This window comes from Silurus meridionalis, chromosome 21, assembly GCF_014805685.1.
Source record: "Silurus meridionalis isolate SWU-2019-XX chromosome 21, ASM1480568v1, whole genome shotgun sequence".
NCBI classification, from domain to species: Eukaryota; Metazoa; Chordata; class Actinopteri; order Siluriformes; family Siluridae; genus Silurus; species Silurus meridionalis.
The window spans coordinates 11,623,209-11,650,961 of NC_060904.1; the positions used below are offsets into that span (position 1 = coordinate 11,623,209).

Here is a 27,753-nt window from a genome sequence, read left to right on the forward strand (position 1 = left end):
TCACCTTTATATTACCTATGTATATAATATTATCTTATATTTAACTATGTAATTTATTATTGATTTATTGATAATAGGACTTAAAATGAAAATCCATGTTTCTGTGGAGAAACTTATTATATCGGAAAAAACAGTTTTACGGTGACCATTTTAAGTTATGTACAAGTGCCTAATTTAATCACCGTTTTATCGGCATCTGAATATTAAAATGTAATCACTAAGTAAAGTTTTTTAACAATTTGTTCATCATGCAGCATTTCAAATAATAACATAAAAAAATCAGATCAGGCCTGTTGCATTCTTCTTCAATAATAAATAACGCTTTTTATCATCTGACTGGGCAATTTCTCTGACTGGATTTTTCAGACAAGATTAAATCTATCTTAAAATACTCAGGTAAGCCCTTATCATTCAAAACAGAACAAAAAGAGTTCACTTACCTCTTTTTAGCCACTTCTGGCTAGAACTCTTAAGTTGCAAATGTCTCGGTTCAGGGGTTTAGAAAGCCTGAAGGTCTACATTCCTAATGCCTTGCAATTAAAGAAATTGATAGGCACATCTTGCTAACTCTATTACAGCTAGTCACTTTGGTTGGAGTTACATTTATTTAGAATGCTTCAAATATTCTGCATGGTGGAGCGGAACAAGATATTTCAATAAGTTTATTGTACATTGTTAGACTCCTTAGGGGACGGCACATTATATTGTATTAAATATTGTAATCTAATTTAGGAAACATGTTTAGTTAAAACTGTACAATGTCATTGCATGTTTATACTAAAATATTACTTATTTCATGTGTTATATGTTCTATTTTTATTAATAGTTCGTAGCAGAGGTGGAGCTGTGGGTAGCATTACTGCCTACCAAGTCTAGGGTTCAATTCAAAGCTTGTGTTACTATTATGTGGAGTGTTGTGTGTTCTCCCTGTGTCAATGTTTTCTGGGTATTCCACCATCCTCCTACCTCGAAAAAACACAGCAATAGGTGGACTAGTTATGTTAATGCTGTAGGCATGAAAGAGTATATGAACGTGTGTGTGTGTGTGTTTGAGTGTACTTGCATGACATGGTTATGTCGGGGTTATGTCCCCTCTCACACTTAGTGTTCATAGCCACTGGATCTGCTACAACACTGACCAGGATAAAGCCGTTACTGAAGATGGTATGAATAAACGCAGGGTGCCTTTCTGTAGGTTACTGTACATTATACATAATAACCACCTTTTTTAGAGTAAGTAAATATTTAATTCAACCTGCACATTAAATTTCTGAACCTCATATTTAGTTTGTTGTTTTGCAAGAATTGAATAATTTCCCATTCAAAATTATTCAAAACAAGTGCAACAACATTCCACTGTATGGTACTGAAGTGTGCAATGAACTACATGCTTCCCAATGCTTTGATAATACTTACATAATATTCATCACAAGCATATTTGTGTATGAATTCACCCCAAGCTTACTAATCTGACCATCATGTGAACTTTTTAGTGTATTGGCATTGCACTGAAGCCTGTAATCTGTGTTATGTATTACGAGATATCAGGAATGTTAATAAAACAGCATTTATTTAGAGTTCACCATATTATACATATGAAGTACACTTAGCTTTTCTAGCATTCAATATGTCCCCATTATGTCTCTTCACCTAGAAATGTGAATTAAGTGTACATTTAAGAAAGATGCCATGTGTAATTGGACTGTAATTACCAGAGTAATGCTTTAAAGGTATACCCACAGTTCTTGGTAACAGATATATACTGATGTCAAAACTTTATGCTTGAGTGTCTTCTTCTTTTTTCGGCTTCTCCCATTAGGGGTCGCCACAGCGGATCATCTGTCTCCATACTACTCTGTCCTCTACATCTGCCTCCTCCAAACCAAATAACTGCATGTTTTCTCACAACCATAAACTTCCTCCTTGGCCTTTCTCTTTTCCTTCTTCCTTGTTCCTTCTTCCCATGTCCCTCCACTGCACATGTCCAAACCATCTCAATCGGGCATCTCTCACTTTGTCCACAAAACGTCCTACATGTGTGGTCTCTCTAATAAACTCATTTCTACAGAGCTTAAAGTCACAAACCATATTTGTGATTTGGTCAAACCATATTTTTTTTATTTCATGACTGCTTGAGTGGGTCATCATTTTATTTTGAGTATACTTTTAGAAAAAAAATTACAGTTCTTTGTTGCATTAGTGCTCACAAGGATATCTTTTTTGTAACTTAGAAATGTCTATATAGTCATTTTTAAAAAGGGACAGATTTTTTTCCGGAAGATCTTTTGTACCTGAAATCATCGTAGACCACTGTATATCCATGTTTGTAGGTGAAACTAAAGGTGCACCTCCCTGCTGAAAAATCTGGCTTCTTCAGACTGACTTTCCAAACAGAAGCCAAACTGGTAAAGCTGGTATCCATTTTGTTATGTTTTTTATGTGCCTTGTGATAAAGCATTTATAGTCAATTCAGTATTATTTATTTATTTGTCCTTTCTGCTAACAGTTGTTAGTGCTGGTTTACCATCTTGACCAGTTCAGTTTGTGTTTTGGGAACTCTTGGGAAATCTTTCGTCTAATTTTCAATTGGGAACGTGGTGTGAAACAAAGTGTAAACAAAAATACAAATAGTGTCTGCTTAAGTGTTTCACCACAATGTTACAAGAATATACTTGAACTTGTGATGAATTTGCTCATTTAGTGAGCTAAATTAGCTTCATTTTCGTGTGTGTGTGTGTGTGTGTGTGTGTGTTTTCCTGGTCCATTGCCACGTCCCTGTTTCCGAGAACCAATGAGAGAGCGCTCGCGCTGGCCGGCCAGGTAACGTGTTACCTGTGGGTCACGTGGGCGGTGAGCCAGGTAAGAGGCGCGCACAAAAGCAAGCACGAGCGAGCAGCCATTACGGGGCTGTGTTATTTTTTTTTTTTGCATACAGTTTCACACGCGATCGAAAGGCCATAAAGGAAGGAGCTTAGCAGTGTGCTTACCTGTTCTTATGTGTGGGGGTGACTGGGGGCCCTTCCTTGACTGTCACCTGGGGATTTCTTTGGTATCAGGGTATCGGGTTGTTACTTCTTTTTGCTTCATTTCTTTTTCTTTTTTCCACTTTTATTTCTGTATTTTGAAAGAAAAGAAATGACTGTTAATCCTGAATACCTGGTGCTGCTTTTCACCGCGACGTCCGGAGCGAGCGGAGAGCTGTTAGGCTCAGACGAGAAGGAGATTATTCAGCTGGTGTGGCAGGTCTTACATTTAGGCACTAAACAGGTAATTGTTCTCCTTTAAATGATAATTATTTTGATTGTGGACCATTTTTTATAAGTTGAACATTATTTTAAATTTTGTGGCTAAATTAAAGAAACTGCTCGACGAAGATTGTGTGTGTAGTCGGAAATAATCAAAAGGAAACGAAAGTCAACATAGGTTTATAGTTTTGGTTCATAACAATAAAATATAACCGTATTATTGGTCAGTGGGAGTTTATTTGTTTTTTAGTGCATTTTTTAATGAGAATGCTTGTTATTAAGACTGGTGCAGTGAATGAAGTGCTGGTGAAGCCGGAGTGTGTGGACCTGAGCGAGGAGAGCAGAGAGATGAGCGGCCTGAGTGAGGAGGCCCTCGCTGCTGCTGCTCCACTGGAACAAGCTCTCAGTCAGGTGAGAAGTTACAAATGTGTGGAGTTGGGGGAATAGTTTGGAGTTTACACTTCACTGATTACCAAAACACCTATGTACATGCAGATATATATATATCATACATGATGCTTTATCTATTTATCGTTTGTGTGCTCTTTGTATGGTATCAATTGGTCTTTGCAGGTAAAATAATCTATCTATAAGGTCGACACCAGGAATGGTTACTAATGGTTTCTCTGAGTGATGGTTTCTAATGTATGCATCCATGTATGCATGCGTTTTCAATTTCCCTTTGGGATGAATAATAAATACTATCTATCTATCTATCTATCTATCTATCTATCTATCTATCTATCTATCTATCGACCTATCGACCTATCGACCTATCCATCCATTTGGTACACGTTCAGATGCTCTTTGTGGTTATAGGTGGAAATTTACTCAAGAAAAACCTTCCTCAATCTAATATCTTGTGTAACTGTCACCCCCGAGTCAGATTATATCTATTTGATGTGGAATTGATTAGAAATTTCGACAGCTAAATGTGTACATGAATATAAAGTTTTTTTCTTCTGATAATATCACATGGCATCACATTGGGTACCGTGTCCACCACTAGATGCAGTGCTTGAGAAAACAAAACAAAACAATGAGGATATATTAAGCAAATATGAAGATTAAAATCATGTAGGGAAAATGGATTGAGCTACACCTGGAGCATATATTGGAAATAATAAACTAGGTATATGCTTGGGCCGCCTGTAGTTTATCAACTAAAAAAAAACAAAAGTGTATGAACATAATTCTTACAGTGTTACTTTAATGGCATTTGATTTACTCCAAATTTTTGACATGCCCTATTATTTATAACTTTAGTTATATTTTTAAAAGGAAATATGCCTTTACCATGCTTTACATTTTAGTTGAAATGTAGTCAGAAGAGATTTTGGTTCATTAACTGTAAGTGTCTGTGTGTTTTGTGTGTAGTTTAACCAAAGGTTGCACTCAGAAATAAGCACAAGTTCAGAGAACTCCTTCTGTCTCTGCACGGATGGCCAGCTTCACCTGCGTCAGGTTCTACATCCGGAGGCTTCTAACAAGGTAGAAATCTTTACTTCTGTAACCTAATGTAATAATTTTGTCATTACATTATATTATATTTGACATTATCATGTCATCATGTCAGAGTAATGTATAGTTGTAAATGTACAAAAATTAATAAAAATGTTTTGAAGGCATTTCTAAATCTAAACGTAGCTGTACTTTTGTTTGCAGAACATCCCAATGGCCGAATGTTTTTACTCATTTTTTGACTTGCGGAAAGAGTTCAAGAAGAATTTCCCATCTGCAGCTGATCTGAAGGACTTGGATCTTAAGTTTATGGCAGATTGTATCCTTTAACTTTTTTGTTATTCCTCGTTTAGATGTACATTAATCTGAATAGCTAATCTGTTAACATATGCTAGCATGTATACAATTAACAGCATGTTTTGTACAGTTCAGAGCACGAATAATGGACAGAGGACTCTATAAGCATTTATATAATATATATATATATATATATATATATATATATATATATATATATATATAGAGAGAGAGAGAGAGAGAGAGAGAGAGAGAGAGAGAGAGAGATGTTTTTATATATATAAAACATTTTATTTATATTAAATTATGTTTTGAGTCAGTGGTTTGATGCAGTATTATATATCTGGAATTGCTGTCAGACTAAAGACAGAAGTTGGTTGACAGTCTGTAAGAGGTAGCATGCTAAAGCAAGCTTGTGTGTGTGTGTGTGTGTGTGTGTGTGTGTGTGTGTGTGTGTGTGTGTGTGGAAATGGGTGTTGGCTGCAGGAGACTAAGGTTTTGAAATGCAAATAGAGGGACAATAGTGTGGGCCCAATAAGCCTGCAAGAGAAAGCAAAGAATGTTTAGCCAACAAGCTGAGCCAGCCACACCTACCTAATGACATCACACACATACTGTATACACACACACACGGACTTGCACGCTTGAGTATATATAAACGTATACATAAAGGTGAATTTTCCTTTTCAGTGGACCATGTTTGCATTAGGTTACCCATTAGTGGTCATAATTTATTTAGTTTTGTGTTTGTTAATAAGAAATGATCCTGCTCTTTTTTTTTTTTTTTTATCACATTATCATTCATACATACTGTGTAGGGAGGTAGTAAGTTTAAGTCATTGGAGTCTGGATCAGAAGGTCACAAGTTCAAATCCCTGCACCATCTAGCTGCCACTAGCGGGCCCCCTCATCTGCTCAGCTGTATGTTGCTCTGAATAAAGGGGTCTTCCAAATGCTATAAATGTTAATGTAATAGTCTGGTGAATAGGGTTTTGTAGCTTTCCTTGACTGCATGTCTGGTCAGACCTGAATGTGGAGGTGGATTCTGTTAACTTTACTGCACTCAAGGTTCATCAGATGTCCAGCATTGCTCTAGCACTCATCTCGGAGCCTGTCTGTAAGTGGCACAATTATACAAACTCAGAGACGTTCACATACACACAGCAACTGAAATGCTCCAAAACTCATTTTTAAAGGCTTATTTTAATCTTAAAAATTTTATTGCAGGTCCAATGTTTTCAGTCCCTGAGAAAGTAAATGAGAAGTTTGAAACTGGTCCATGGTAAGAGTTTATTTTAACAGGTCTATGTAGCGTTTTTTTATAGCGTTACAAACTGTTACACTTTGTATTATACTTGATGGTTAAATTATTGCATGCTATGCTGTGTGTTTGCAGCAGCAAGATGGAGCGGATAGATGACAATGCTGTGATCAGGGCCCGAGGCCTTCCCTGGCAGTCATCAGACCAGGATGTTGCACGCTTCTTTAGGGGTCTTAACATTGCCAAGTATGTTTTAAAACATGAATAGATTGTACATAACAGTGTCAAAGCACAAGGCTTAGTGCTGAATTATTAATAACATTTACACAAATCATCCAAATGAGACCACATAATCATAGAGCGGCGTGTCTGTGTGTGTGTGTGTGTGCGTGTCTGTGTGTGTGTGCGTGTCTGTGTGTGTGTCTGTGTGTGTGTCTGTGTGTGTGTAGAGGGGGTGCTGCTCTGTGCCTGAATGCTCAGGGGAGAAGGAATGGTGAAGCACTCGTACGGTTTGAGAGTGAAGAACATCGGGACCTGGCGCTGCAGAGACATAAACATCATATGGGCTCAAGATACATTGAGGTGCATTTTATCAACCATCAGTAATACACAAAATCTTTATACAAATTAGTGTTATATTTAGTCTAGTGTTAACATTGTGTTATTACATCCTGTTATCTTGCTAAAGTTATTATGTGCATTTTGCCATCCAAACAATGTTTTTCATTGTTCAGCTAGAAGCATATTTGAAGTTGAGTTATAGTTAATAAAATACCACAATTGTCCAGTATTCAGATCTCAGACGTGACTGTGGACTTATTTTGTACTTGGACAGTTGTACAGGAAAAGTGTATATGAGGCAGATCGTGTCTAGTTACACAATAATGACCATAAATTTAAGCAGTTCTACATGCGTGTTATCAGATTTGGGTAAAGAGTAGTATTAAATCCAGTGCACTGTTTGATGTTGTCACCACAATCGGTCATGCAATAAGTTACGTTCTGTGCTATAAATTTCAGTATGTGAAATACCATTTCACGGCAATATTAAATATTTAAATAAGATGACGGTTTGGCAGATGAGTGCTTGGTCACCTTATCCTTCAAACAGGTGCCATATTTTCTTTACATTGTACTAACAAAAATATTGGCATTATTTTATTCAATTGACCACTTAAAGAAGCAAAGCAAAATAGTCTACCTACCACAAAAATAAACTACACCACATCATGCAATAATTGCAGTTAAGCATAAACCATCTCTTTCTTATATGAAATATTTAAGTAACTTTAAAACCTAAGGCACTTACCTTGAAAACAGTTCATACTGTATGTGTGTAAAAATTTGGACTTTTGTGTTCCAGGTTTATAAAGCAACTGGTGAAGACTTCTTAAAAATAGCAGGAGGTAAAGACACAGTCCGTTTACAGGTTCTTGTGTACTTTTGTTAGAAGTAATGCTGTATGTAAAACCAACACATTACATTTGTATTTCATAAACAGGCACCTCTAATGAAGTCGCAAAATTCTTGTCACGGGAGAACCAGGTGATTGTACGCATGCGGGGGTTACCGTTTACTGCCACAGCTGAGCAGGTGCTGCAGTTCTTCTCTCCATCATGCCCAGTGACGGATGGCACAGAGGGTATTCTATTTGTGCGCTTCCCTGATGGCAGGCCCACCGGGGACGCGTTTGTCTTGTTCTCCTGTGAAGAGTATGCAGAGAACGCACTGAAGAAGCACAAGGAAATCCTGGGCAAGAGGTACATCGAGCTGTTCAAGAGCACAGCAGCAGAAGTGCAACAGGTTTGTACCAATATTCTTACGGTCTGTTATGTTTGGTGAGCATGTAGTACTTGTATTAAGTAATTCATTATGAGACTACTTAACAAAATGTGCTTAAGCTGGCTTTACTGATTTATTGATTGAATAATTCATTTAAAACGGTATTGAACATTAGAATCATTATACCATAAAAATTGTTTAATAAAGCATCCAGTGTATTATTGTTTTTTTTTGTATTTTGGTACATTGTTAGAAATTACTACCTATCCATTATCAAAGATATCATTTTTATTACTGAATTCTAATACTCATTAGACTGGTCATGTAAATGAATTTAAACATTAACAGTTAAAAACAATATTATTGATGTATACTACAAAGTGGTCCCTGGCTATTAAAAGTGTGAGAACCCCTTGTTTAAACATAAGCCAACACAGTGTAGTGCTTTACCTGCTCTTACTTGATTTGACTCGTTAGCTACATGTTAGTCTAATTGCTTGGCTGATCTGAGTGTGTTGCAGAGAGGATATTACGTAAATGTGCAGGACTGTGATAATCCAGCTCTGGATTGTGACACACCTGTGCTCAGCATTGTTTCTTTCCTAACCTACCAATGAACCTGGGATTATAACAAGAAGCTTTCTTGACAAATATTGATATTTTGTTGTTGCTCTCAGTTATATTGACAAACACTGAAGTATATTTATTCTCATACAAACGTTTAATTTGGTAATCTGTTTTGAGAAATCTGTTCCTTGTTTCTAATTTAATGGTGGCACTTAGGCATCTTTTGGAAAGAGCAAAAAGAAAAAAATAAGCAGAGCTGCAGTAGTTGTCACTGAGAAAAACACTGGCAAATCTGATAAACATTCTTATTTCTTATTAATGATTAATCATTAACAAGGCTTAGAGTTTGATGGCAGCCAAAAAAATGTTTTATTGTTCTGAGCCCATATAATTTATGCAGCTTTTTTAATCGCTGAAATGTAGTCACACAACACATTTAAAAGGAAAAACACAGTGATAATTTTCTTGTGCCAATATGTGCCAAAATTACAATTATTTTTACTTACACTGCACTGCGGAGTGGAGACAGTTTCAGTTAACATCAATATAAATGCCTCAAGTGGAATGTGGAGATAAACTTAAGTGGAAAATAACTAATGCATGCTGAAGTAAGTTAATACAACTCACCAGATGATCTCATAGATGAATGTTCATATTGGTTAAATCATTATTACTATTTGCATATGAGGACATGTAACATGAAGATGCTTTCGGGAAAACATTGAAGGTCTGAAAAGACGTGGAATAGAATGGGAAATAATAAACAATTGTTCATCCAAATTGGGCAAACAGTTGGTCAACAAAACCAAATCAGTCAGGCTTTCAGCAGTGCTGGTAAATGAGCCTGCTCTCTCATCTCATATAATTAACAGTTTTGAGTGTAACTGTGACGCGAGCTGAAAAGTCATATAGAGTGCAGGACTGCTGCTACTACTCGCTCTAAAAGTTGCTAGACACTCTAGTTACATAGTCACAAAGTTGGCAGCGTGGTTTCTGTTGTTATATGGGCTAAATTAAAAGAATTAAAGTAGAATCAAAGGGATGCAGGATGCATTTAGATTGAAACAAACCCTCTGTCTCACAACATAAATTATAGCGTTTCTGCTATGAACTATCCTATTCATTTTGGCAAACGGAACAGCAAAGTAAATTGTATTAAAATAAAGCAGTTGGTTATTAATGCAGTGGTTTGGAACATTCAGAATCTACAAAACTGTAAATCTACTAGTTTTGTTTAAAAGAAGGGAAAGAAAAGTGCTAAATGTATACCTTTGGCAGTTTGCAATCCTGGTAAATGATGCATACAGTAACTTTGTGGATGTGTGCATGTGTGTGTTTCTGTGTACATTTGTCTTTTTGCTGTTACTTAAAACATAGAAGTTGTGTTTAATAAGTTTAGTTCTACAGTCCAAGAGACAGACACACACACACACACACACACACACACACACACACACACACACACACACACACAACCACACACACAGGGTGATGTAATTTTATTTTATTACCACTTGCAAAAAGCAAACATTGGTATCCTCTTGGCCCAGATTCAAAACTACAGTGAGCAGTGCATTTTGCTAACATTTCTTGCTGTATGAGAATGTTTTGTTTCACTATATTTTTGATCTTTATGTGTCAGGTTTTGAACAGATATTCTTCGGCTCCACTAATTTCAGTGGCCCCCTCACCTATCCTGCCCATAATGGCCCAGCCTGCATTTTTGCCATCACCAGTTGCTGGCATAGCTGGAACGAGAGACTGTCTGAGACTGAGAGGTCTGCCATATGACGCTAATGTTCAAGACATCTTGCTATTCCTAGGCGAATACACGGCTGATATTAAACCACATGGAGTACACATGGTTCTCAATCAGCAGGTAACAAACATAACTACACATGACATCTTAGAGCCCATATTCAGTATTGCTTTTATGTTACGATCTCAGGTACTGACAAACACACAAAATGTTTTTATTGTTAAGGTATTAGCATATGGAGGCTGTGTGAAGACAAAGCACCCTTACTGACCATATAATAATCACATACTTTCTATGGTTTCATATCTGTTGTCCAGCACTACAGTGGTGTTATTAAAATTTCATTCCACAACTACAGAAAGAAGATTGTCACTCCTTAAAGTCATTTATCTTTGACAGAATCAGCTTGGGCATGTGTTGTTTGTAATAATCATATGCATGACATGGCATAGCCGCCAAAAATCTGTATGCTCGATATCGTATTGTTCATGAAAACCATCAAATCGTCATTTCAACATGACATACATAGGGGCCTTTGGGATAGCTGGTTCTTCTATTAACTAAGTATTTGAGACTAAGAATGAGTATGTAATGCTCTCACATTTGATTTTATCCTTTCAGTTTATCCATACCTGTTTATACATACCTGTTCTTTTTTCATTGTCATATTCAGATGATGTGGCTAGATGTGTTGTAGCTATACAAAGCTATATAACTATTTACAGTGGTGTTTTTTTCACGTATCTGTACTTTACTCAAGCATTTCCGTTTGGGGAGACTTTTACTTTTACTTCACTACATTCCAGTAAAATCAAATATCTTACTTTTTACTCAACTACATTCTGCAAAATCAGTCGTTCATTTTTATTTATGAATAGTTAAAAACGTAACTGGTCAAACATACAGCAAGCCACCAATTAAGGTTGAGCACACACTCTGTTTTAAACTGGTTTTGATTGCTGCTTGGCAGTGGCGCATTTAGGTGACATGAGAGGCAGAGAGGCATCTTGCCGTGTGGCGGCCAAAAAATTATCGATTGTGATTTAGATATATTGATGTATGTATGTATTTATTTTAAAGCTTATTTGTACGGTCGCATCAATTATTATATCATGTCACGGTCAATAATCCTGGCCGGGAATAGCAGTCTGCACTCACCACCCGGAGAAGTTCCCTCACTCATACACTCAGAGAGGAGAGGCGGAGGTTGGGTGACGTCACGTCAATAAGGAGAGCTGAACTCAAATTACAATTATGGATGACAAAAAGTCTAAACACTTAGGAGCCCAATTCAGAAAAAAAGAGGAAAGTAATAAGGGGAAACATGCAAAAGATAAAGGTGTGCATGCAGCTCTATCACTCATCTCGCTTTAAGAGTAGTATTAGGTAATGCATTAAATAAAATTAGGCTAATAACACTATAGTACTTAGGTTATGCTGTGTTGCTGCTATGCTTTTATGCATAGAGCAACAATATTTCTTTTAGCTTGCATAACATTATACTTTATAGTATGTAGTTTATCATAATGTGTGCAGCAACAAAACAATTACAACCTAACTAGCACTTATTGATTTGGTTACCTTTAATTTAGGTGATGTTATAAATGTTTTCTGTAATTGTACTGAAAAGGTCCTGAACTGAGTTCAGAATGGGGACTCTCCAGTGCAGCTTAAAAGGCTAATTTAAAAGACATATATTTTAAGGATATAGATGTTGTATGTATCTTATGCCAAATAGCCAATGAGTTTAATGGTTCTTGGTTCTAAAGTTTGAGAGCTTTGTTAAAAAAGCTCTCAGAAATATATCCAGATTTATGGACTGCTCCGAGAATATATTCTTACTCATTCAGTGACATAGTTGAAGCAGAGAGGAGCTTTTCAAACCTCAAAACTAATCAATGGTGGAGACGTTGGGTCATGGCGTGGTTCACCCAGGGCCTCATTCAAGCTAGAACCCCCGTTGTCGCTTGGTGGTTAGCATGAGCATACAGTTCAGCGTCAGTTCAACATTAAGCAGAAAATTTTGAGAGTAATAAATGATGGAAGAAACTCCTGACTCTAACTTGCCACAACACCTGTGGTTTTATTTGTGCGATTTTTTTGGAAGTAGTTGAAAAGAAGGTTTGGGGCTTATGATAATTTATTAGATATTAATCAGTGTTTAACTGTTTAATATCATTCTATTAATAGATCGGTGTGTTAAGAGTAACAGAGTCTTTTCACATAAACTGAGTTGATTCAGCAAAGAGTCTTGTGATAAAAATGATAATAGGAACATTGTAGCAGTAATAAATCATTGTACTTGAAAACTTAAGTACATTTGAAGGCAAATACTTTTATACTTTTGCTCAAGTGAAAGTTTAAAGGGAGAACTGCTTTGTGTACTTCGATCGCCACTGAATATTTATAGCTATAGAGGCTTGAGAGATGTCCATTCTTTTGCAAATTATCATGTGTGCTCCAGATGAATACAGTATGTATGAAAAAACTAAATTGATAAAAGTTCACCATAAGAGTTTAAAATATGTTACTAAATCAGAGGTCCAAAAAAATTTTGCCCAGCCCCCTCGTGTCAGTTATTGAGTGTTATGTTTTGTAAATAGAACCCATATGGGTTTGTTTTTCCATTTAAGTGTGCAGGTACCCTTTTTTGTTTATTTTTGTTAATTTGGCTATTAACTGATATTGTAAAAAAAAATGTATTTGAGAGTTGATAAGGCTTAGAGGATTCATAATGTCATTCAAACAAATCTACATCCAGATCAAAGTAAAAATGTAAAAACATTAAACAGAAAGGAATGCATTATAGGCTTTTGTTCTTAAAAGTGCTTAAAATAGTATATCCTGGGCCTTTTTTTAATTTATGTTGTTTGTATTAATTTCAATGCATTTGTGTGTGTTTGTGTTAAGGGTCGTCCATCAGGTGATGCGTTCATACAGATGCGGTCAGCGGAAAGGGCACATGCCGCAGCTCAGCGCTGCCACAAGCGCAGCATGAAGGAACGCTATGTGGAGGTATTCGCCTGCTCAGCACAGGAGATGAACGTGGTGCTAATGGGTGGCTCGCTCTCAAGGAGCGGCCTTTCGCCGCCGCCATGTAAGTTACGACGTAAGTGCTAATGGGCTGCGGGGCTGCTTCTCTCAGCTGTGGGTAGGTGGCGCTTTACACCTTCCTCTTCCTCCTTTCCTTGCTCCCTTCCTCTTTCTCACTCAGATGTCTATGGCACAAGAAGAAAACAGAAAGTGGGAACACACAGGAGTGAAATTGTCTGGTGGATGTTTCTTTTTTGTGATTATTTGTGGTGACTGATTTCACGTTTACTCATTTTCCAGCTGTGGAGGGTGGGGCATTAATTTGGGATCGATTTGGGATTATTATAAATCTTTGATTTTTTAATGAATCTTGTGATTAAGGTTCATCTGTTTTGTAAATTGTATGGCACTATGTTTGCATGATGCAAAACCTCAAGCGTAACACTTAACATGGAAAAACTTGCAGAGAGATTATTTTGTTTTGGTGCAGTATAGGATTCACCCCCTCTCAGTTATTATCTAGACCAGATTATCAGGTTACAAACCTTTTGACCCCAAAATACCCAACAACAAGCACTCAGACCTGTAGAAACTACATTTTAAAGTCTCACAGACACCACTTTTGCTTTGGGCTCTGTAAGTGCATGTTGTTGGGAAGGTGGGTGGAGGAGGGTAGAACACCTAACTAGTTGTTGAATGATGGTGACAGTCACTGATTGTTAAGGGAAGTTTAGTCCAGGCTGCACACTTCTGTAAAACAAAAATAATTTTGAATGTCGAGTTGAATGACCATAGGATTTTAACTCAGTAAGAACATGAATCAGTACAGGTTAAGGCCGATTTGGAGTACAGTACTTTGCAGTTCATTGTTTGTGTGCATGGGTTACTGCATGATCTTCTGACAACAAACAATGAACAGGGTTATTTCAACAGGTTATAAGTTACAATGGATTGCAATGGATGAAAACTAGAGACTAATAGTTTGGTAAAGGTGTATGCTGGCCTGAGCTTTTTAGAATGGGACCTTTAACATGTCCTATCACAGTTTTTTTGAAGAATTCTGGTATGCAGTGGGTCTCTATAGACACCTTACACAGCTAAAAAGCACCAGTGTGATAGTAAACAGTAACTAGTGCAATAAATAAAAAATCTCAAACTAAAGTATGAACTGGCATGATTTTACCAAAAAACAATTTTAACAAAATACTAACTATGGCCGTTACATAGTCACTTTGAATAGATGGGGGATGTACTTCATTTTAGATTGTAGTGCTTAAAACTTTCATTAATGTTCCGCAATTTCAGGTCTCTCTCCTGCGTCTTACTCCTTCCCTCCTGCGGGGGCTTTACTTCCTGCTGGAGCAGTGCTTCCTGCAGGGGCAGTTCTTCCTCTGGAGACAGCAGCTCTTTACCCCTCCCAGTTCCTGCTGAGTCCCCGCCCACTAGCACAAGCTCCATTCTACCCAGCTAACAACCAGATGTATGTAAACTACACCGCCTACTATCCAAGGTAAGATGAAAAATAACCATTCGCAGGCACATTGAGAGATACAAAACTTGCACGGGTTTGCTTACAAATGACCTGCCACTTGTTCGAATCATGGGTATAGGCGATGCTACAGAAAAATGACTACATTTTAAAAGGCATTTATTGCCTTAAATAAGTCTTGTTCAATAAAATGCTGTTCAATATTGTTTAGAAGTCTGTTTGAAAATCATGGTGCTGTTGATTAATGTATGAATGAATATTAACTAATATATAATTATATGAGAATGAAAAGTCACTTTATAATTCTGAAACAGTATTAGATTTTTTTTCACTAATTTATGTCGATTAGCGTAGTACCATCACTGTGTTTAACAGTGTTTTTAATAGATAAAAATCAAGATAAGATTATAATTTAAGAGCAGAACACTTTTTGGGAAGTTTACTTCAAAGCCTCCTTGTTGAAATCATATTTCCCATCATAGTTGCACATTTGTAAATAACGTAAAGAAATTGTACCACTCAGTATCTCACACTGATCTGTATTCCTTTTCAAATCAATTAGGCTTTTATTGTCAATCTAGCCATATAAAGAACAGTACAGAGTAAAACGAAACAATCATCCCCACATTACCAAAGTGCATGACATAAAGTGCGCATGTGCAACATTTAGTGCAAAAAAAACACAAGACAGTAGACACAGTGACAATAAAGCACCGACCAGTACAGAAGATTTGTGTGCATATCGTTTTGTTTATATAATAAATACTGCACATGTAAACTCTGGTTAGACATTTATTTTGTGTATATATTTATGTTGGGATAAATTACATTATTAGATTTTTTAAATGTGTGGACTAATTGGTTTGAAAAAGGCAGATGTAGAGGACGGTAGTATGGAGACGGATAATCTGCTGTGGAGACCCAAGAAGTCAAAAGAAGAATAAGAACTAAAGACTAAATGTGTTGAAATATTCATTATATATTAAGTGTTTTATTGCTTTAGAGTTGGACAGTTTCTTTGTTGGGTGTATTTTATTTGATAAATACATTATTCTCATCACCTTTTAATTCTTACATACAATGATTTAATAAGCTTTGGTGTCAGGCAAATAGTGAAACATCTACAGTGATGTGGATTATTTTTGCAATATTTTAAATATTATTTTCAGGAATTATGAAGCTCTTTTTAAGACTTTCACTGCCACTGGACACTGGACTATAAATCTTTCGACTTTTGATTCAATATCAATTAGTGTTACTGAACATGTGTCTGGTATGAAGATGCTGCTAAAGGCCTTGAGGAAATGATTTAGATGTGTTATATTATTGCAGCCTGTCAGTTATAGTAGATTTCAGACCTAATGAACTATAATAAGACCCTGTTACCCTGGCATGAGTTATTTTTTTATCTGCGTTCCAGAAGAGCAACAACAGTGCAATGATAATGCTGACATTAATTGACTACTTACTTACTTGATGTTTATTTTCTTATTTTCTTCATATTTTTTCCATTAGAGGATGATGCATTATTTTTTTTATTAACATTTAACATAATAATCCTATTATACTAATTACACTTATCACAAAGTTATAAAAGACGTGGGTTGAATGTGCTTTCAGTCATTTAATAGTAAATAGCAGAATATTTATCTTTCTTTAAAAATAAAATGTAAAAAGTAGTTTAGTTTTACTAAAGAATAGCATGACTGAGTATAAAGTTGAAAGAACCTTGGCTTTTTTTTACTTTTATTTTGTACAATTTTAAAACATTTTCATTGCAACTGTGGCTTTGCTTGAGGCAGCTTTACAGAGCTCTGAAAATGCTGAACATAATGACCCTGTCACAGCCTTCAAGAAAGACTTGCGCAACCAGAACAGCATGCAGTAGCTGGGTGTGTTACTGTGTTCCGTGTGTATTCCGTGTGTGTTGTGTGTGTGTGTGTGTTTTTCACGCCCAGTTCTTATAACCCCTGTACGGAAATGTGTGTGGGAGGACTGGATGGGTTACCTGCTGTATTTGAATAAATCAAATGAGAGTAAGGTTGACGTGGGTCTGTACAATTCAGGATGAAATAGGAATCATTTGTTATAGGAGTTTGTGGGTTAGCATTGAGATGATGATTCTCAAACCCAATTCTGTACCCAAGAAGAAGGAAAAGAATGTATATTTACTCAATTAATTTGTAAATTTAGCTATTGTAATTTTCCTTGCGAAGTTTGAGGGTACTTCCAGATGTTACAGTGGGTCATTGCTTGTGTAGATACAATGACTTTTATTAGGAGAAACTATTGAACAGTCAGGTTTCAGTGTTAGCTTGTAAAAACAAAAAGAGTTTCTCATTTTCGAGTGACATGCAGACTATCAAATAATCAACATTGCACATCATATTATTTGAAAGTCCAACAGAGAAAAGTGTCTAGGGTTAGCAAACTCTAAAGGATGTCTGAGAAATTTCTGAATTTAAAGTGTCAGTGTGGAATGTGCTGTTACAGCACAAATTCCAATTTGCCAGCTAGCAATCTATTAGATGACAAGTGTCAAGGTGTCAGCATTAGTATTAACATAAAACATAAAAGGTGAATCCTTGGAACCTTATCTGTTGGAGCAGCATGTACAAATAAGGAGGTAAGAGAGCTGGACAGAATATAGGACTAAAGTGCTACTGCATCTCTTACCCTCTTTTAAGGTAGATATGAAGCTAAAATCTGAGGTGAATATCTGACACCACTATCAGCAGGTAGTTGAACAGCATTGAGGATAACGTCTATGAAATACGTCGATAAAAGTTGAAAAAGGTCACTTTATTTTATGGATATGTGTTTGTTTAAAAAAATGGTTTGTGCTGGTCTTTGTCTTTTGTTATTTATAATGCTACAAAAATATGAAATGACATACTCGGTTTTTGCAATACTTGTACTCCTTGCTTTAAAATGACTTTGTATTTAGCCCCCCAGGCTCTCCACCCAATGTTGGCTTCTTCCCGGCAAATGCACACCCACCTGGCTCTGTCCTCCCCAACCCACATGCAGCACTGATCAGGATGCAGAGCCACACCTCCACTCATTCCTATACTGGAGTAAAGGAAATTCTCAGTATGGTGCAGGCTTATCAGGTGGGTGGAATAGTGCACCAGTCAGGAGCTTATACCCACACCCTTAAAAATTGGTTTACACCCTAACTCTTACAAGGGTTGAATTATTTAACCTATGGTTTTTGATGATGATGAAACTGATGATCAGTGTTTGACAATTCAACAAGTAGTGACTAAAGATTGCTCAAGAGTTCAACAGGGACAACTGGGAAGTATTCAAAATTACTGCCTTCTGATCAAAGGCCATGTGGCTCAGTATTCAACAAAGCATATAGGAAATGTGTATTTATTTTATCTGATTTTCTTCTGGTTGTTTGTTGTTCAGTTTAGTTATAGGAACTTTTCTAAATCTGAGCAGTTGGAAGTCTGAAGGAAAACTTTAACCAAAACTATTCATCATGGAGCTCAATAAGCTAGTGCTGTCCTTATTCAACTTTCAATCCTAAAATGTCAGTGAAAAATGAAAGGTGTGTGTCGTTGGGTGTTTTTAGGGTAGGGCTTCGATGCAGAGAAAACTTGGGTGTGTCTTCTGGCCTGTGGTGTTAAGCAGTAGAGATTTAAAAGTTTCAGTGAAGCTTCTTCATAAAGCTGAACAGGTTCATCTGGTCTGGACTCCCTCACATACATTACACAGGGCGTGGTACACTGGCCTGCAGAAACACGATTCTTCTGGTTTATTATCTCTTGCTCTTCCTCAGGCTTCTTTCATATTTGGAACAGTGAAAGTGGTACATAAATATTAGTAGGAGTACTCATCTTAAAACTAAATGTAACATTTACATGCAAATGAAAAAGAGCTAAAATTTTGAATGAGCTCAACAAATCGATCATAGCAGCTGTACACTCACAACATGACTTTTGAGTGTCACATATTAGTTTACAGTTTGAAATGGGTCAAGGGTTGGATTTTAAATGGGATGATGCGTATAAATGCCTGTAATAATGACTGAATAATTTGTTTCAGAGAGCATGCCAGCATTAAAATGATTGGAATAATTTCTGCCAGCTGATCTCTAGGAAGAGCTTTGGTTTTCGATTTCTCAATGAAACTGCAGGTTATTGGATTGAACAGATAGCGAAAACATTAAACTATAACAAGATGCAGAAGCCTGAAACTATTTAAAAATGCATCTGTTATAAGCAAGAAGTTCTTGAAGCTAACCAGCACATATACACAAGTTTGCAACCTTATGGAGTTAAACTTCAGTTCACAACTTCACCAGTGATAAGCACTGTTGACTACATGAAAACACCTAGTCTTTTATTTTTTATTGTTTTTGAGACTCAAGCATGTTTCTTTTGTTTATATGAAATAAACTAGACAAAAGGCTAAAACACAAGAATTGAACAGTAAATGACTGGAAGAAAGTTCTGTTTACAGATGAGTCCCAGGTTGACATTTTTGGCTCAAAAAGAAGAACTTACATAAGACAGTAAACAGGAGACAAGATGTTAGCAGACAGCTTCACATTTACAGTCAAACTCGGAGGTGGAAGCTTAATTGTTTGGGGTTGTTTTGGAGCAGTGCACATTGGAGACTTTTTCCAGGGATACTGAAGCAATGGCTACTTTTCCATACTTCAATACCATGCAATTCCATCTAGACTGTAGCTATTTGGAACTAATTTCACCATACAATCAGACAATGACCTGAAGCATACATCACAGCTCTGTAAGCATTATTTAGAGAGCAAACAGTCACTGGAGTGTTTTCTATCAAAGAATGCTGCCCATGCACCGGAAATAAACCCTGTTGAAATTCTCTGGGATGAACTGGATTAGAAAAACACCTCTGGGAATAACTGACTGTCTGGATGCCAAGTGTGTGTCAAGCGGTTATTGATGCAAACGGAGGATTATTCAATGAAAATAAAGTTTAATATCTGTTTTATATTAAAGTTTTATCTGTTATATATTTGTTTGGTTAAATCTTTAATTTCCTAGTTTGTTGCATAGGAACAAAAGAAACATCTCAAAAAGGATAAAAAAGACTAGTTGTTTCCAAACTTTTGAAACCACTGTTGCCCCGGAATTCTCATCGGGATCGTTGTAATTAGAAACGAATGATTAAACAAACGATTTAATGCACTGCATCCGGTGCACCACAGATATACAAAAACATTTATTCATATGTGTACTTGGTTTAATAGTCACATTTAAAAGGAAGGTTATAAAGTGACTGTAATGCCGCTTGCTGAATGTTATATAGGAACATGTGCATATGAATGACACTGATTTGCTAACGAGGTTTTTAGCCGGTGCCGAGGTTAAACTAGCTGTGCAAGTTATAAATAGTCATATTTCTTTCTTTCTCTCACAGCCCAGCAACAGTGAAGCCTTGGTTACTCTGCCCCCCCTGCTCTCAGCCAAACAACCTATTGCAGATCAGAGTCTCGGAGGAGGAGCCTATCTGGACTTGCAGTTAATATAGGCTGTGCCAGTCATGAAGCCACATCCCTTTATTGTAAAAGTTTTGCCCTCGGAAACATAGCATGTATTGTCTTTCTAGCTATTTATGTGAACTTAAAAAAAAAAAAAGACTATATTTGACTTTTTTTGTAAATATTGCACACTGCATTAGTATGAGTTTAGTAATATTCTACTCATAGACAAGTAGTAGATCTTGTCAGAGTTCTCTGTGCCTTTGTTTTGAGTGTGTGTGTGTTTATGTGTGTGTGTATGTGTGTGTGTGTACATATTGGAAAGAATAATCGCTCAGGAAAAAGTGAAATCAGAATGAGCATTCTTTTGCCATCTGCATTGAATCAACCTTCTATTATTCCATTTTTTTTACCAAATAGTTAGAAAAATGCACATCTTTCTGTAGAGGTCTCTAGGAGTGAGTGTGGTTGTGTGTGTGTGGTTGTGTGTGTGTGTTACTGGCTTGTTCAGTTTTCACATATTCTGATTTGAATGTTTGTCTGCATGTACGAGTGTTTGTGCCTTTATCCCAGCCGATGTGACTCTACAGATAGTGTGTGGCAATGCATATAGATGTACTGAAGCTTGACTCTGCTTTTTTTAAATTTTTATTTTATTTTTTTTCCTCTTCCTTTTTTTTTGAACCTTCCATGATGAAGTTCAAAGAGCTATGTAACATGAAATGTTTACAAGATACGCCACATCCTTGCGTGGCAGAGTGCAGTAGGTTTGGAGCACAGGTGTCGTCGCTCCCAGAAGTTTGCTTTAATCATTTCGCCAAAAAAAAAAAATACCGTTCAGGGTCAGAAACAGGAACAACCAGTACTTACTGTACTCAAAATGTGTGTTGAGTTGCGTGTGTGGCTGTTGTGTCTCATCATTTAAATATGCAAGTGTCATCCTCAAACATTTGAAAAACACTTGTTACCATTAGTTTTAATTGATGTAAATCTATTGATGTTTTTATAAGAGCGTGTGCGTGAGTGAGTGCAATAATCATTGTGTGTGTGTATGTATGTATGTTGTGTGTGCTCAACGAGAGATTTGGGCCCAACAGAACAGAGATACACGCATGTATTTCAAACGATCATTTTTGTTAGTGCATGTCATGATTTGAATTGTATGCCTGTAGTGCTCAGGCATCTTTTTTTTATTGGCCTTGATTACCACAGCTTGTACTCACTGCTTTTTTTTTTAGTACATTTTTGAGAAAAACGATACTTTTATAACATGTAGGTTTCAAATATTGTTCTCTAAAAACGATTTGAAAGATTTAGCTCCATTGAGTTTCTTTCCAGACGTGCCAACAGGAAGTAGTACAAAAAGCACTACTTAATTTTAAGAGGAAAATCTCAATTTATGCCATATCAGATGTCGGATATTTGTTTGGCTAGCATTTTTATGGAGAAAGTGTTATTTTATTTTGGTATTTTATGTTAACTTAAAATGACAAAAAATAAATACAAAGTTAACAGCTCTTTTTGTCTTTGTTGATTTCATTTCTTTAACACTTGATATGTTGTTTATCAAAATGCAATATGCTCAAGTAGATTTAAAGGAGCACTTATTTCCCATCTGATTCCTGCATCACAGCAAACCACTAATAAAGCACATAATTGCCATCTAGTGGGCTGCCAGAACATTAATGTTTTAGTGTGTATTTCTAATTGGTTGAGACTTTAATACTTGCACTTTCATTTCACTGTAGAGATCAGTTTTCTCAGTTATGGCATTAACATCATTTGAAACCTTTAACGAGGATAAATATGATAAACTTTTTTTTATTGAAACATTTGCCCAATTTGACCCTTAAAAAAAATCACAGCACTGAGTCGCACCCTGGAACCCATACCTTAACAAGATTGGAAATAATTGTAGGGAGATTTTGGATCATTTCCTGCCTCTTTAATTTAACCCACAGGTTATCAGTGAGACTGAAATGGTCATTATAATTATAATTAATTTAACTGATATTTTCCCTTCTGTGATTATTGACTATGTACATGTTCATAAGAGCCTCTGAACCCAAAGCCACCAAACAGCCTCAAATCATCAACAATCCACTACATATTACAGTGGGCATCAAGTGATTTTCCTTATATAACGTCTGCTTGTTTGGAAGTTCTATTTTTCTTTTAAAACAGGATTTCATCTTCACTTCAAGTCAACTCAACACATACTGCATTTTCAACAATGGACAGTGTTACAAAGCAAAGCTTTACAGAAATTCAGAAGTGACAGCGGTAAGAAAAAAATGATGAGAACATGAGGAAGAAAGTTTAAGGAACCAGACTCTAAAGGGAACCTGCCTGCTTCTGCATGACACCAGTGCGATTTATTTCATTTCATATACAGAGCACAGAACTGTATACGGTACTAAGTGTGTTGATAGCAGCAGTTTGTATGTAGTAATCTATAGTATCTCATTGAGCTCATCCACTGAAGAAAGGGTGACACTTAGGAATATACTGTTTTGGGGATATTGCTTTTATGTTTCAATGTGAGACCATTTGCAGCAATCAGAGCATCGAACAGCTGATGCCCAACGAATCCATACTTCCGGGAAACCTGTCATGATTGTGGTTGTGATGTTATTTTAAAATGCTTGTTGTTTTATCAGTCACACAGAGACAAGATCAGACAAGATCTGCAAGGTCATGTTTATACCTGAGGGCAAAAAAAAAAAAAAAAAAAAAAAACCAATAGTATGCAGTAAAAAAAGGAAAAAAGTGGTCGTAGTTATTTATGACATTAACCGAAAATCATTTTCATTGGATCGTTTCTTAAAATGCTCAATATATATTCTCATTTTCATTACATTTTATCCTCACCAAATCTGCATCTGTCTTCATATCCAAAAAGTAATCATCCATTTAGTCAAGAATTAGATCTGAATCTCCAGAAAGAATTCATTTAGTAATTCTGTATTTGTTTATTATATTGAGATACTGTAGCGATGAAAATCATTTAAAGTACTGTATAGTGTATGTGCAAAGCATTTCCTCAAAATGTTACAAAACAAATGAGTGTGAAAGATTTTTTTTACAGTGTATGTACAGTAGGCATGTGCAATGTGTTATTTACAATAAATCACATACAATATGCTCTAAACAAGCGTGAGGATTAAACAAAGTACCCTTTAAAAGATGTTGGTAGAGGACAAGTGCATTGAAGAAACAATTTTGAATAACATAATACGTTATAGATGAATTTGTACATATGTGTTGTACGAGTGAATTTTACAATAGACTTAAAATAGACTTTATATGAGGTGGATGTCGAAAATGACTACAGTGCAACCAATTATAAACATGAATGTCTCTCAGAGCTCTGTCATTAGTAATGCTCTCATCAGTTTTTCTCTATCCATCCTCAGATCTTCTTTGCTAAACACAAACAAAAAGACAAAGGAGAAGTGATCAGATCAAATAAACATTCAGACAGGGTTTAGTATCCAGACACATAATACACAGTGTTTTTTTTTTTTTTGTATTGTGCAATTTTATAAAACTTTAAATGGCACAAGGAACCTTGAAGAAAAATAAAGAAAAGGGAAAAAAATATATACTGACATTCGTGGGAACGCTGAAAGGAAGCAAATAAAGGACTAACCCTTTATAGAACGGAGATTTGTTGCCGTGTTCCAGCGGTGAGACTTTTTGCTAATAAAAGAATGCAGAGAATGGAATGCTAGCTTTTTTTTTTTTTAATAATTTTTTAAAATAATAACAACAGCATAAGATGAATAAATTGATGATGGAATAAACTTTACCGGAGGGTAGATTGGTGGCTGGACCTGTTTGTCCAATGAGCTGTTCGATGTTGATTTTCCCATTTGGCTCTCAGAAGATATGGCTGCAAGAGCGTCTGGGAGGTCATCTTCATCACTATGGTTACTATAAGACAAAGGTGTAGGTTTAGTCCTATATACACCATCCTCGTAGAGAGCAATTCAAATGTTTCTCTTGCAGTTAAAAAGAAAACACTCGAGAGCGTGGAAAGTCTTCTTGGCAGACATGAGAGATTGGCAAAAATATTCTCAGTACTTCCTTCAGTACAGTCATACGAACAGAATTAACTCCAACTACTCACAAGCTGAACTGCCTAACAAGGCGTTTGCGGCGCTCCACTCGCGCTCTTTCCATGGTCGCGCTGCTGGAGACAGAATCCTGAGAGGAGCTGGGGATTCTGTAAAAAACGAATAAAAATAATAATAAAAAGCAGCCAGAATCACAGTTAAAAGGAGTGTGAGAAATGGCAGACTCGGATCTACCCGGATTTTTTAACTCCAGCAGGGAAATAGTATCAGCGAATTACATTCGACTTAATTAAACACACCCAATTTTGCTCTTCACCTAATTATCAAGCTCATTACGAAGTGACTTGATTGTGTTAGAGTAGGAGAAACGCTAAATTCTCCAATTCTGTAGCTCTATAGGGAAAGAAAAATATGCTGACGAACAAGAATCAAGTACACATACACATACCTGTTGTTCTGGTCTCCGCTGGAACAATTCCCTTTTGAATTCGCATTCTCGCTGTGCATCGAATGCTACGGGAAAAAAAACCAAATGCAGGTTTTAAGAACCTTCACATACAGATGTGCACGTACAAACTACATATACCTGTGCATACATATACACATTTCTACATTGTCTTTTCTTTATCAGATCAACAATTTTATTACCACTTTTAACAAAGAACACCACTCCAAAAGCAGCTTTAAAGACATTTTGAAATCATAAATAAGTCCCTAAGCTTATTCCTAAAGAGTAAGCTAGCAGTGACAAACTTCCTGAGATGGTATGAGGAAAAAATCTTGAGAGTAACCAGATTCAAAAGGGAACACATCCTCATGTGGGTGACATGTAGTATATTGCCAGGAAACTAGAATTTTTTCAGAATTAATGAGGTTATATAAACTTTCTTTCGGCTTCTCCAATTAGGGGTCGCCACAGCGGATCATCCGTATTCATGATCCGCATGTTTGATTTAGCACGTTTTTACGCTGGATCCCCTTCCTAACGCAACCCTCCCTATTTATCTGGGCTTGGGACCAGCACTAAGAGTGCACTGGCTTGTGCAACCCTAATGGCTGGGGTCGGTTCCCTGACCGGGAATCAAACCCGGGCCACAGGCGGTGAGAGCGCCGTATCCTAACCACTAGACCACCAGGGGTTATATAAAATACATTATAGCGAGAATCACACGTAAGACAATAAACACTGACAATACACCAACTCAAACCTTGGGTGACAAACTATATGTGTAACAAACTGTAATGTCAGAAGATTCCATGTATGCATGCACAAATGTGTGATAAATAGTGATCCGGACATGACAGAGACATGGTCCATAAAACTACAGGCAAATACATAATCTCTCTCTCTCAGCAGTCACTTAGATAAAAAAGCTATAATGCAATCAAAAACCAAGTCGGCTTAAGACTGACAAGAAAACAACAGTAAATGCAGTCATGAAAGCAGCTGAGCATCCTGCCTACTGATAGTGCAAGGCAATAATGTCCATTACCCAGTGGTCCATTTCTGTTTAGACAGATGCAGGGAGCTTCCTGTATCTATTGATTTTTCAATTCAACTCTTTTTTTATTTTTATAGCACTTTTAACAATGAACATTGTCTCAAAGCAGCTTTACACAGATAATGTGGTAATAAAGAATGAATAAATTTGTTCTATTTAAATCTAAGTTTGTCCCTCAAACTAACTTGTAAAAAGTGTCTCTCGTTCTTGACAGATCATGTGATCTAATGATTGAATAGTCACCATCTGGTCCAGAGAGTACTGTAGGGCATGTCCCTAATGTTTAAGAGATTCACCAGCAAGAAATGCTTCAATATTACTTGACTGGGTAACATAATTGGATGATTTGACCTTGTTTAACATTCCAAAATCATTGGGCAATCCACCAAGCATGCGGATCTCCCACAACTAGCAAAAATCAGTTCAACTTCACTTCTTCATTTTAGTTGGAGTTATAAAGAAAGTCCTTAAGGGACTCCAACATAAGGGGAGATCCAATACTAAGCGCCTGGAGGAGTTTGGTGGATGCGGGTGCCAAATATGTCCAATAATTCTATTCATTTGAGGCAACTAAAAACAAGTTGCACAAGTAGGCGTAGCTACTGAATATGTACAACAGGCATAGGGGTTAATGTCAACAGTCTCCTACACTGACTCAGGACAACTTTTCGCTTCTGATCATCATCACTGTACCCTGCAACATTGTATATATCTGCTTCAAATGGACATTCGGTGCAACCCAGATGAGGATGGGTTCCCTCTTGAGTCTGGTTCCTTTCAATGTTTCTTCCTTATGCCATCTCAGGGAGTTTTCCCTTGCCACAGTCACCACCAGCTCGCTCATCAGGGACAAACGTACACTTATAAAGAACATATTTACTTTTAATCACCACATTATCTGTGTAAAGCTGCTTTGAGACAATGTTCATTGTTAAAAGTGCTATACAAATAAAAATGAATTGAATTGAAAAAGAATTTTGGTAATTGGCAGTGTGGCAGGTTTGGGCCAGTGTGTCTTGTTTAATCAGACTGTCTGGTACTACCAGTGAGGATCACAATCAGCAATGAGTTGATATGACTTTAGCTTGGAAGTTCACATAGACTTTGCCCAAATCTTAAACACCACTTCTGAATAAAGACAATGCCAACAATGCCTCCTGCTCTGTATTAGACTTGTTCTCAGTGAGACTGTTATTATGGATGCAGCTGAGGAACTTTTTTGCAAGGTAGACATTGCATCCAACCCTGTCCTCCCTTTGTGATTGATGTATCTCTTTGTTGCTTTGTTTAAAAAGACCGACCAATTGCAAAGTCTCCTAACATGGTAAATATTACAGGAGGGCCAAATATTTCATTTTGCCTTGGTTTCTCAGAGGCAACACTGCTTCTTGAATACAGATCGAGAATAACCTTTGCACTGAGAAGCTGAAGGGTAAAATGCCTGTCCTTCAAAGCTAAACTATTATTTCTAGCCCCATGACATCTGTCCTCAGGACCCAGTGATTTTCTTTTTAGCTGTAAAACCCATCAGCAGCTGATGAGAGATACCATTTGGTTAGCTGCTAAGTTATTAAATTTTTTTTTGTAAGGGTGACTAACAATCCATTCAGCAAAAACTAAACAAAATGTAGACACTAATCTTAATGAACTTTCTAATAGGAATGCTGCAGATGACTCACTCTGAGAATATTGCTTTTGTGCTGATCCTGTATGCCAGCTGGAGAAGAAGGGAGGCTTTTCTCTGACAGGAGCTTTTCTTCTGCCTGTTTACAGTAAAATAGGAAAAAAATGGGACACTTTTTAAA

At 36.6% G+C, this 27,753-nt stretch overlaps 2 protein-coding genes across 3 annotated transcripts in view; one reads left to right on the forward strand and one right to left on the reverse strand.

The window, feature by feature from the left end:
- The first annotated feature begins 2,877 nt into the window (after positions 1-2,877).
- On the forward strand, positions 2,878-21,884 carry esrp1 (epithelial splicing regulatory protein 1). 2 transcript variants are annotated; one of them, XM_046833692.1, is made up of 15 exons: positions 2,878-3,267; positions 3,528-3,656; positions 4,623-4,736; positions 4,911-5,025; positions 6,028-6,120; positions 6,231-6,285; positions 6,400-6,510; positions 6,714-6,846; positions 7,628-7,670; positions 7,766-8,067; positions 10,256-10,492; positions 13,283-13,481; positions 14,711-14,915; positions 17,842-18,007; positions 20,307-21,884. In XM_046833692.1, exons 1-15 carry the CDS (start codon positions 3,136-3,138, stop codon positions 20,415-20,417), a joined length of 2,145 nt encoding a protein of 714 aa, XP_046689648.1. In that variant the 5' UTR covers positions 2,878-3,135; the 3' UTR covers positions 20,418-21,884. The 2 variants fall into 2 exon arrangements, with proteins under 2 accessions (XP_046689648.1, XP_046689649.1); XM_046833693.1 differs by having other exon boundaries at positions 2,880-3,267; positions 13,283-13,469.
- epb41l4b (erythrocyte membrane protein band 4.1 like 4B) overlaps positions 20,982-27,753 on the reverse strand; it is a 32,594-nt gene continuing 25,822 nt past the window's right edge. The window contains exons 18-23 of the mRNA XM_046833694.1: positions 27,628-27,711; positions 24,895-24,959; positions 24,500-24,595; positions 24,180-24,303; positions 24,020-24,069; positions 20,982-23,793 (exon numbers count right to left, since the gene is read on the reverse strand). Of these exons, the coding sequence (XP_046689650.1) occupies positions 23,730-23,793; positions 24,020-24,069; positions 24,180-24,303; positions 24,500-24,595; positions 24,895-24,959; positions 27,628-27,711 (483 nt within the window). The 3' untranslated portion in view covers positions 20,982-23,729. The remainder of the gene's footprint in view (positions 23,794-24,019; positions 24,070-24,179; positions 24,304-24,499; positions 24,596-24,894; positions 24,960-27,627; positions 27,712-27,753) is intronic.